The sequence below is a fragment of the Armigeres subalbatus genome, chromosome 2 (genome assembly GCF_024139115.2).
Source record: "Armigeres subalbatus isolate Guangzhou_Male chromosome 2, GZ_Asu_2, whole genome shotgun sequence".
Classification (NCBI taxonomy): Eukaryota; Metazoa; Arthropoda; class Insecta; order Diptera; family Culicidae; genus Armigeres; species Armigeres subalbatus.
This window is the reverse complement of record NC_085140.1, coordinates 56,542,680-56,554,777: the sequence shown is the minus strand read 5'-3', so window position 1 is coordinate 56,554,777 and position 12,098 is coordinate 56,542,680. Positions and strand designations below refer to the sequence as shown.

The window sequence follows — 12,098 nt, the reverse complement described above, 5'->3', positions numbered from 1 at the left end:
CCAGTGGATAACATTTTTTTCTTCTTCCTCATTGCAGCATCCATTTATAGTAGAATTAGTGTACGCCTTCCAGACAGGTGGAAAATTGTATTTAATTCTAGAGTATTTGAGCGGGGGCGAGCTATTTATGCATTTAGAGCGGGAAGGAATATTTTTAGAGGACACAACTTGGTAGGTGGTTTGTGGTCAATGGTTATGACTCGGTGGAAGCTCATCTTTCTATTCGGCTTTTCATTTCAGCTTTTACCTTTGTGAAATCATCCTCGCACTAGAGCATTTGCACAATCTGGGCATCATCTACCGAGATCTGAAACCGGAAAATGTACTGCTAGATGCCCAAGGTCACGTCAAGCTGACAGATTTTGGCCTTTGCAAGGAACACATACAGGAGGGAATCGTGACGCACACTTTCTGTGGTACTATTGAGTATATGTGAGTGTCATCAACAATCTAATTATCCAAATCATGAATGCTAACTAATTGTTCGTTGTCATGTTTTATTTAGGGCTCCAGAAATTCTAACGAGAAGTGGTCACGGCAAAGCTGTCGACTGGTGGTCACTGGGTGCGTTAATGTTCGACATGTTAACGGGCATGGTAAGTTCTACCTAAAGATTCAAATTACATTTTTTTTAATTTGTTGTTTCCATTTTAGCCTCCCTTCACAGCAGATAACCGCAAAAACACGATAGACGCCATCCTGAAAGGAAAGCTAAACATCCCCGCATACCTGGCGGCAGATTCCAGAGATCTCATCCGCCGGCTCATGAAGCGACAAGTGTCGCAACGACTCGGAAGCGGATCGTCAGACGGACAAGCGGTGCGATCGCACTCATTCTTCAAAAATGTGAATTGGGATGACGTTCTAGCGCGACGTTTGGATCCACCAATCAAGCCGGTCTTGGTAAGGAGTTCGTAGTTCCGAAGATAATATCGATTGAATTATTTTTTTTAAATATATTTCCAACTCTAGCGAAGTGAAGACGACGTCTCGCAGTTCGACACAAAGTTTACTAAACAGATACCCGTCGACTCGCCGGACGATTCGACGCTAAGTGAAAGTGCCAATTTAATATTTCAAGTAAGTATTGGAGCAGCTTCATGTTTTTGTTTTCCTCATTCTAATCTTACACATCTTGTAAACAGGGATTCACCTACGTCGCCCCCTCAGTTCTAGAAGAAATGCAACAGCCACGAGTAGTGACGGCGCGCTCGCCCCGACGAATGCCGCGACAACACCATAGCAGCCACCATCACCATCATCACAGTAGTCATCACCACCAAAGCGGGCACGGACACCATCGGTTTGGCGGCACGATAGAGAACGGTGCCATTACTTTGGCGGACGAACAGATGCTCAGTATGCCTCGGTCGCAGGCGATGGCATCGAATCATCATCAGTCCCAGCAGCACCCGCATCATATAGTGTTTCAGCAGCAGCAACAGCCACATCAACAACAGTCACAACCTCAGCAGCAACCGCCACAGCAGTCAGCGTCGAGAAGTACGCAGTTCGTGGCGGGACCGAACGCTCGACATACGCCGGCACATCTGCAGCCGTTCGCACCACGGCCTTCCCCTCAGGATGAAATGATGGAGGTGTATGCGGAGCTGCCGATTTCATAGTGAGTATTCCTTGTCCTTGCTGTAACAGGTGCAACTAACATCTACCTGTAATGTCGTTGCATTGCCAATCCAGAAAACGCGCTTGGTTTTCTGTTCAGTCTAGAATCCTTCTTACCGTTTAAGAAAAAGAGGAAACCTCGTTTGAGAATTGTCTATCCTCAACCTTACTTTTCAGAGTGACCCTTTTCAAGCTTTCACACAATAAAATATAGCCCATTAGTAAGCTTTTGGCATATTCATTTTATTCAACTTCAATACGATAACCGTATGCTCACACCACACACCACTCATTAGGTTCTGTACAACATCTGCCTGCAGCTTCTTCTGTACGGGAATCCACTTTTTCTTTTTGTCCTTCTCAGATTTGACCTTCTTGGGATGCTTCATAATAGTATCAGTATTTTTCGATGGGCATTAAATTTCGGAGCAGTGGGGAGGGGGAGGTTCACGTCCTTGGGTACGATCTAATGAGCTTCCTACCAGTAAAGGACAACATTTGTGAAAGGAAAACGGAAAACATTTCATATCAATTCATACGTGCATTTGTTGTAGGATATCCTAATTCCTAAGTAATGGGACTGAGGGATATCCGATACGATTTGTGATCAATTAAATCTGATAAACGATACCTTTGGCAGAAAAATGGGTATTTTATTGTTGGCGCTTGGTGCGATTTGGTTGAACTCCGACCATTTGAATAGTGGCACGAAGGTAGATCGTAGGGCCATCGTGTTTCAACAGAGGAAGCAGACGTTTCTCTAGAACTCTTTGCGGTAAATGTCTTCGTTTACAGTATCGGTAGTCACGTAAACTGCACTACGTTTGCCACTTGAGCATATCGTTTATTGGTTTCATATTATCATATTATTGGTTTCTAGAAACCTGTCGGAAGACGGAACCGACAAAACATCCGACGAGGTATTTCGGACTCGTAAAAGTGAGATAAACTTTTTTTCATGGCTTGTCATGATTTTAAGAGATTTTTGACTCTCTTTTATATTCCTAAGCCGAGGAAATTTCCGCTTTGATCCAGATTTTTAAATCTGCTGCAGGTACTTCAGGATTCGTTGGAGTTTTCGATATGCCGTTTGCTGCCAGTATATCCGCGCTTCGTTTCCTCTGATACCGCAGTGACTTGGGACCCATACGCATGTGGTTTTGTTGTTCGAAAACATTCTGATAGCTTACACTAGAGGGTGTCGGTTCTTTGGATTCTAGAGGGCCTTCAGTACACTGGCTGATTCGGTTATAATTGCTTTGTTGTTGAAGTTCCTAACGTCTGAAAGGATGGCTGTTGCTTCGGCCGACAAGATTGAAGTAGGTTTAGGAAGACCTTCGCATGTGCTTGAATTGGGTCCGTAGACTCCAAAGCCAACTTCACTTGCAGATTTCGAGCCGTCTGTGCAGATAAGCTCAAAGCCGTTCAGTTTTGTCTTTATGAGATCATTGAGGCGCGGAACGAAAGTGTGGCTGTTCATGTTTTCTTTGGTTGGAGTGTTCAAAACCCATAGGACCCTGGGTGGAGAGTAGTCCCACGCTTCGTGTCCAACCCAGTGGACTGTGGACACTGGGGGAGGGTCTTGTGAGCAATCTGTTGGAGGAACTTGATATCCTCCTTGAGGAGGAACACTCCCTCATCATCTCCGCTCGCCTTCTCTAGGAAGCTGGCGGCCTTTGACCATACTGCTATTGCGAAAACGTGTCGGAAAGGCAGAATTCCATTTTCGACGCATGCGGATGCTGCGGGTGTTCGAGGTAGAAAGGCCAACAGACAGTGGGTGCAACGGTTGAAGGTTGGTGCGAGTTTGTTTATTCCGCTGTCGGAATTTCTACATAGTAGTTCAACACCGTAGAGTAGTTTGCTGCAGACGATTGCTTGTGTGACCGCAATCCCACGTCACGATTGTTTTGTGTGTTTGCTTGTGATGATTCGTAACAGATTGAAACGACTTACGCATTGTTTTTTAATCCGATCGCAATGAGACTGAAAACTCAGGTGCCGTTCTAAGTATACTCAGAGGATGCGAACAGTAGCCGCGAAAGGAATTTCTTCTCCGCGGATATTATGAGGATTCTTTTTAGCGCGGTGCTTTCCTGAACACAACTGGCTCTTAGATGACGATAGCTCGAACCCGATCGATACTGCCCAAGCACTGCCTCGATGGCTCTTTGAAGTTTCTTGCGGATCAAAGCAGGTTTGTGTCCTGCTATAAGAATAACGGTGTCATCCGCAAATACAAAATAAAGACGCCTTCTGGTAAGGATTCGTACACTCCGTTCAAAGAAATAGTGTTACCGCTGTGTTGCCACCGATACCCCAGCTGGCCAGTTTTCTGAGCCCCTCTGGAGTCCAAGTACGAGTGTACGCCTTCGAAAGGTCCAACGTGGCCAAGTCCACGTGGAGGCCTTTTTCGAGGGCGTCGTCTAGAACTTGACCGATAGTGGCGAAATATGTACTTGCTCCGCAACCTTGACGAAGTGTTCTTTGACCATTTATTCCATAACTTTGCTGCAGCAGCTGGTCAGGGAGATTATGTTTTTTAGGGATAGGGAGAACTAGACTGTGTCGCCATTCAACGGGAAAAGTTTTGTCTGCCCAAATTCTGTTGAAGTTTTTTAGCAAGACCCCTTTTTGTCGATGGGTGGCAGGTGACGAAGAAAAGGATACCCGATTTCATTGGGCCCCGCTGATTTACATCTTCCACTGCTTAGCGCAAAAGATAATTCAGCAGGAGAAAATGGTTCGTCTAATCGATCACCGGGATGGTCATTCGGAGGGCGAATGGATTCAAGCCGAGTAAAATCGGGATTGTAACCGCTGCGAGCACTTAGTTTGGCGAAAAAAACCGCCGAGGATGTTCGCAACTATCTTCGGGTATCTTGTGATTCCATTGTCTGTGCTAATCGCGATACCGCTGGTGTTGCGTTTCCCTTGCAAGGCGTTTATGCTTTTCCACAGTTCAAAGTTGAACTGTCGCTGCTTATGCCGCTCAGGAAATTGTCCCAAGACTTGCGCTTTGCGGAACGGATTGTATCCCTGCAAGCATTGCGATTTGAGCGGTAATCCGCAGCTACTGCTTCAGCGTATGGGTGGTTCTTTGGAGTTCGCTTCATTTTTCTGAGGGCCTTTCTCCTTAATTTGACACCGGCTTTGGTTTTCAGTGTCGACCACCGTAACGCTCGACGTCCGGCGTTTGGGCTTGTTTTCGGAACAGCTTCAGAGGCTGCAGCAAGGATTGTGTTCACTAAATCTTCGAGTGACGTATCGTCTTCTATGGAGCTGATCTCAATTATGTTTAGAAACAATGGCCAGTCGTATTTACATCGAGGGCGTCTAGTTGTTGTTTGGGCAATGCAGTTGCAATAGATTGATGATCTCTATTCGAAGGGTCATCCGCAGTCGACCACTGAAGCCGAATTTATTTGCGGCCCCTATTTTACGACGTCGTTTAAATAGTACACGAAGGTTTGCCTTTTCCGATGCCCTGAGAATTACAGAGCCCTTGTCGTTGTTCTTCCGCGAACCCCAGCTGATATGGTGCGCATTGAAGTCTCCCAGGATTAGATAAAGTGGGGGGAGTTGATACAGGAGTTTTCACAGCCGCTCCTCAAGTGTATTGCACTCCGTGGTTGGTACATAAATGCTGACGAAGGGAAAGGAGATTACACTTTGGCTGCTACTGCGATCAGATCGGAGGGAGGGATGACATCAACGTACCTAGTTAATTTATGGATTCCAATCGCTGCAGATTGATAAATGTTTGCTCCGCCTTTTAGAATCCAATCGTATTGGCCTTGTAACATGTTGCTTATCGTTTTGTTATTTGCTCTGTTAACCTCCTGGATGGCGATTGTGACTGGTGAGGAATCCGATATCAGTAATTCCAGATCTGCAAGATTATTATTGCCAACGGACGCCAGAGGTTGTCCATCAGTTCCAATACACCAAAGTCTTTCGCACTGATGGTGCTCCGACTTTTCGAAGTACCTATTATCCTGTTTCTTGGTTCCGTCGATGTACTGATGGGGTAGTATGAAGTTATCACGCGTCCCATTTTTTTTTCTCCACATGGTATGGCCATTGCTCCCTCGCGAACCATTCCGATTGAGTTTGCCAACGGACGCCGGAAGTTGTCCACCAGTTCCGGTTCTCCGCAGTCTTCCGCACTGGTGGTGCCCCGACTGCCAGAGGCCTTATCCCGTTTGCCCGCATTCTTGGTTTCGTCGATGTCCTGATGTGGTAGTATGAAGTTATCACGCGTCCCACTTTTCTCTCCACATGATATTACCATTGCTCCCTTGCATACCATTCTTAAGGAGTTTGCCAACGGACGCCAGAGGTTGTCCACCAGTTCCGGTCCACCAAAGTCTTCCGCACTGATGGTACTCCGACTGCCCAAGGCCTGATCCTTTCTGCTCGCCATATAAGTTCCGTTGATGTCCTGAGGGGGGATACTGATGTAATCACACGACACATAAGATTCGATACGTTCTGGCACGGACATCGAGTAAGTTTTCACGGTGGAAACGTACTCTAACTCAGCTTTGCATGTTTTGCTTGAGCCGGTGTATTGTTTTCGTGGTAAGGGCGTTTTTTCGGTAGAGGAGCCATTTGTATTATTGATGGACAATAGCATAATCTAGAAATGTCGTGTTCTATGAACTATGGTTTGTTGCAAAGTTCTTCTTCAAGTGCGAGAACATCTTCCGTATCGGAAATATACATCGATTGTTCGTTACCTTAGTTCGTTTGGCGCAAAGGACGGGCTTTGGTTTATCTGCATCTTTTTTTATCTTTCGGTGTGGGGAGAACTGCAGGCGTGGCGAAAGGTGTTTCCTTGTCTTTTTTGGCATTGGAAGCAGATGTGGTGGGTGTCTTCTTGGCTGGATCTATCTGGTTGTTGTACTCTTGAGTACTAGGGGCTACGTGGGAAGGCTGAATTTTGGTGGTTTGTTGTCGTTGAAACCTGGGTTTGTTTTGATCGACGTGGGTTAGAGCGTTCTTGTTAGCCGCACGTAAAACTTGGATTTCGGGTTCTTTCCAATTTACAGTCTCTTTAAAAAACGCAACTCTACCGACGAGCTTCTCTATAGTACCATGCTTACGGACAAGATCCAACCTCTAGTCTTTCACTAAGGCTTTTTCCAGAGGTTGTATTCTCTCATACTTCTGTTGTATTTCGCTTTGCATGCTGGTAATCATTTTTTCGAGACGGTGGATTTCGGTATTGTTGTTGAAATTATTACCAGCACAAACTTTATCCTCAAGTTTTTTTTTTATGTTGGCATCTTTTTCAACTATTTGTCCAGACAAGGCTTCTAGCTTCGCTGATAAGTCGGAGATGGTTTTTTCTTTGCTTTGGGAGGCATTGCCTGCAAAAGAGTGCTTGCCAGTACTTGCTTCGAAAACTCTCCTTGCATCAGGGTATGATAAACCTCTATCCACTCGGATGTGTTGTATTACATCCTCGTTTTGATACACCGGGCATTTGCGGCTGCTAACAGAATGGTCGTTTGACTTACACCGGGCACAGTATGCAGGGTTTTGGCATCGTACATCCTGCGCAGGGCCGGATTTATGGGGGGCCGTGGCCCCGGGCCCCCACAAATCTTATTACCAAAACCAACCTTTTTTGTACATTGTGGGGCCCCCACATACCGTCGGACCCGGGGCCCCTTTCCGGCTAAATCCGGCCCTGATCCTGCGTAATGTCATGTATCTGGTCGCAGTTGCCAAATGTTGGGTTCTGCTTCTGACACCTTTGTCTTGTGTGGACGAATCGGTAACACTGATAGCAGGCCATGGGTGCTGGGTAGTATGGTCTGGTTCGAATACGCTGGTAATCGATGTCGATGTGGCAATGTCAGTATAATATCCTGCTTCGCTAATGGAAAACGCAACCGTAGATTTGAATGGAAACCGTTTATGCAGTTGCGCAGATGAACTTTTTTTCCTCGTTTGTCGGGTGAAGATCACTGCGTCCAGATTTTAGGACTATTGTGATATACCCTTTTACTGTGAAATACGCAAGTTATCTCAGTAACATGTTTGTCACTGAGATACCTTGGTATCGACTGAACTCAAGACCATCTATTATTGATGAATAGAGATCCTGAGTTACAGTATGTGACTCCCCCATTCTGGCGAGACTAGCTTTATGAAGCCAACCACGTCCTTGGGGGATAAGATCCATATGTCAGCAGGCCCAGGGCAGGTCAAAGGGCTTGCTGAGAACTTTGAACCTACGTTGGGTGAGTGCACTGCAATAGCAGAGGATGTGTTCTGATGTTTCTCTCTCCTCGTCACAGAAGCGGCAATTTGAGGCTTGGATTGCTCCGATCTTTTGTAGATGGTATCTGCAGGGGCAGTGTCCAGTTATTAGACCGGTGTAGATGTTGAGATCCCTTTGTTGAGACCTAATAGTTGTTGGGTTTTCTTGGGTTAATCGTTACGAGCCTTTTGGATTGGCTCGTATGGGGAAGTGCATTCCAGTTTGATGTGATTTGACTGACCATATATTTGTTCAGTTCCATTTTACAGAGCAGTCTGAGATCCCGCAGAAGGGCTCAGGGCCAATGAACCTTTCATTAGATCCATTCCTGGCTAGCTCATCAGCAATCTCGTTTCCCTCTAGACCCGTATGTCCTGGGATCCAATATAGGTAGACTCGATTGCGTATGGATAAGTTTTTCAAAGCCAGAATGCATTCCCACACTAGCTTTGAGTTACAAGTGTAGTTATTAAGCGACTTAAGTGCCGCTTGGCTGTCAGAGAAAATACATATTTTTGCAAATCTATACTTTCTCCTCAGGCATAATAACACGCATTCTAATATTGCATATATTTCCGCCTGAAATACTCTGGGCCACTGTCCTAAGTGGACAGAAATTTTTGTTGTAGGGCCATAGATTCCGGATCCTGTCAGATTATTCATTTTCGAACCATCTGTGAAGAAATTTATAGAGCCTGTTGGAACGTTGGTCCACCTCCTTCCCACTCCTGGCGGGAAGGAATGAACACATCGTAAGGTAAGTCATAATTGACTACCGTTTCCATCCAGTCACTACAAATTCCTATTGCGGGATTTATGGCAAATTCATTTAATATGCTGAGGTGACCCGTAAGGTCTCCCGACAGCAGTGTTTTTGTTCTCTTTAACCTTAGAGCACTTTTTCCGCTTCCAGCTTTATGAATTGATCTAACCGGGGCAGGTGAAGCATTGCGTCTAGGGCCAAAGTGGGTGTACTACGAACTGCACCAGTGATGGCTATGCAAGCGGTGCGTTGGATTTTGTTGAGCTTAGCCCTTGCAGCAGCCTCATTAGTTTTAGGCCACCAGACAAGGGAAGCGTAAGTTGTCCTGGGACGGACAATGGTTTTATATATCCACATGATCATACTTGGTTTTAGGCCCCATCTTTTACCAAGGGTTTTGAACAAACCCAAAGTGTATTGAGACCTTTCTGCACAACTGATTGGAGATGAGAGTTCCAATTAAGCTTTGCGTCGAGTATGACACCTAGATATTTTACTTCACTTGAATAAACTAATTGTGTTTGATTCAAGAAAAGGGTTTCAGTTGTACCTTTCTCCGTTTGGTGAAAGGGATAATGGAAGTTTTTGTAGGATTTATGCCTAGTTGATACTTTTGACACCAGGAAAAGTGTGATTTAGGGCAGATTGCATTCTTTCCACGATAACACTTTCGAATTTGCCTCGTACAATAATGACAACGTCATCAGCATATCCAACCACTTCGAAGCCTCTTCTCTCTAAGCTGTCTAGAAGCTCATCCACCACCAGTGACCACAACAAAGGAGAAAGCACTCCGCCTTGCGGACACCCCCTTGTTGCTTTAACAGTGATGTATGAACCGCTAAGCTCAGAGGAGATTTTCCGATTAGCTAGCATAGCATGTACCCAGGTAACAATGCATGGGTCGAATTTTCTCCTCAACATTGCTGACCCTATAGACGAATAAGAAGCGTTATCGAATGCGCCCTCAATATCAAGAAATGCTACAAGAGCAATTTCTTTTGCATTAAGTGTTTTTTCGATTTTTTTAACTACCGTATGTAGTGCCGAGATCGTAGATTTTCCACTTTGATAAGCGAATTGGTTTTTTGACAAAGGCATTGCTTTCATAAATTTGTGATTTATGTACTCGCATAGTACCTTTTCCATAATTTTGAGCATTACAGAGGATAAACTTATCGGCCTGAATGCTTTGGGGTTGGTTTTATCTCTCTTGCCTGCCTTCGGAATGAAGACAGCCCGGATTTGACGCCAATCGTTAGGTATGTGCCCCAAAATCAGACTCGCCTTAAAAATCTCAACCAAGGGTGGAACCAGTGTTTTCTCCTCTTTTGGATCAACGCTGGAAATATTCCATCCATGCCAGGAGACTTAAATGGCTCGAAAGATCTCACAGCCCTCTCAACCCTGGCCCGAGTGAAAGCTTCCTTTGCAACCTTTATTGCGTCTTTTTTAGACCCAGAAACCCATGATTGGATCTCTTGTGGATCTGAGACAGCAATTCCAGTGCCTTGGTCGCCGATGCTCGACTCAGGGATTGAATCAGGGAAGTGGATCTTTAACAATTCGCTCAGTGTATCGCTAGGCTCTCCTGGGGCCCTCCTTAGCCGTGCGGTAAGATGCGCGGCTACAAAGCAAGACCATGCTGAGGGTGGCTGGGTTCGATTCCCGGTGCCGGTCTAGACAATTTTCGGATTGGAAATTGTCTCGACTTCCCTGGGCATAAAAGTATCATCGTGTTAGCCTCATGATATACGAATGCAGAAATGGTAACCTTGGCTTAGAAACCTCGCAGTTAATAACTGTGGAAGTGCTTAATGAATACTAAGCTGCGAGGCGGCAATGTCCCAGTGGGGGATGTAATGCCAACGAAGAAGAAGAAGATCGCTAGGCTCTACAGTGAGCGAACCATCCGTCTTTCGGAGGCTACCCACACCATTGGAGTGGTCTTTTGAAAGAGTTTTTTGGAGTCTGGCCACTACGGGTGTATTCTCTATGCTTTCACACATTAGAATCCACGATTTCCGTTTGGCTGACCTTATTTCTTTGTTGTAGTTCGTCAGGGCCTTTCTGTATAGGCTCCAATCGCCGGTTCGCTTAGCACGATTGAACTCCCTACGCGCAGTTTTCCTAAGCTTCTCAAGAGTTTTATTCCACCATGGAACGTCTCTACTCGAACTAGTTGATTTAGTTGGACAGCTCTCTTGGTAGGCGTTAAGGATTTTGTTTTAATGGATTTGGACGCATCTTCCAATTGTGTTATGGACTTGATGTGACTTTCTATGATGTACTCTTCGGATCGTAGGATAGCTGAGTAGGATTCCCAATCAGTTTTCTTAGGATCTTTAAACGTTTTTTCCATCGTTAGACCCCTTCCCATTCGAAGATGATGTGTTTATGGTCTGACATTGATATTTCTTCAGAAACATGCCAGTTTTTTATTTTATCAGAGATAGACCGACTACATAGAGTCAAGTCCAAAACTTCCTGACGAATGGAGTTTTCAAACGTGGGCTTGTCACCAACATTACAAATGTCAATGTTCTTGGAAGAGAGAAACTGTAACAGGTACTCACCTCTGGTGTTTATATTGGTACTTCCCCATACGGTGTGATGTGCATTTGCGTCGCACCCTATGACGAAGGGGATGTTGTGTCGGTGGCTGTAGGCTACGAGCGCAGCTATTTCTGGAGGAGGGATTTCGTCCACGTCACCTGGGAAGTATGCCGAGACCACCAAGATCTCTCTACTCCCTCTGGCGGAAGGTACCTCCATCCTGACCGCTACGATGTCCCTCTTTATGCATTCTGAAATTGGAAAGTATTTACAGTTGTTATGTAATAAAATAGCCGCTCTAGGAGAAAGCTGGCTGTCATCATATACCAACTTACATGAGTGTTGTGGAATACCTTGTATTCTGGATTTATTGACCCATGGCTCTTGAATGAGGGCCACGGTTAAATTCTCTTTGGTGAACCTCCGACAGAGCACACCCGTGGCGCTCTCAGCATGGTGGAGGTTCACTTGCAGAACTTTAGTCGCCATTTCCGGGGTTCCTGCTTTTTCCGGACGACGACTGTCCGGCTTTGGATGTTGCGGATCATCAGGATGTCGTTTGGTATTACAGTCTGGGTTTTCTCTCTTCCCTGTAGCAACCTGGCCGCCAGTTTCGCCTCTGTGGTCAAACTGTCGCTTTTGCACCCCCTTTGCCCTGTTTAGATACCTTTGGTTTGGTACCACTAGAGCAGGGGGTCGCATGTAAGCTTCGAGCTTTTCCTTTAGAGGCGGACAGACTAGCCTTTATGGTGCTTTTGGGGTGAGATTTACTAACCTCGCCCGAACCGGAGGCTTCCACAGATTTCTCTTGGGTCGGCCTTCCAGTTAGCCGAACCTCGCCCGAACAGGAGGCCTCCTCAGATTGCTCTTGGGTCGGCCTTC

General features: G+C 45.7%; 1 protein-coding gene across 4 annotated transcripts in view; it reads left to right on the top strand.

The window, feature by feature from the left end:
* LOC134208681 (ribosomal protein S6 kinase beta-2) overlaps nt 1-12,098 on the top strand; it is a 172,685-nt gene that overhangs the window by 146,642 nt on the left and 13,945 nt on the right. For all 4 annotated transcript variants that reach the window (XM_062684477.1, XM_062684475.1, XM_062684478.1 and 1 more), the window contains 6 exons: nt 38-171; nt 241-432; nt 506-596; nt 655-903; nt 973-1,080; nt 1,146-1,624. In XM_062684477.1, coding sequence (XP_062540461.1) covers nt 38-171; nt 241-432; nt 506-596; nt 655-903; nt 973-1,080; nt 1,146-1,624 — 1,253 coding nt within the window. The remainder of the gene's footprint in view (nt 1-37; nt 172-240; nt 433-505; nt 597-654; nt 904-972; nt 1,081-1,145; nt 1,625-12,098) is intronic.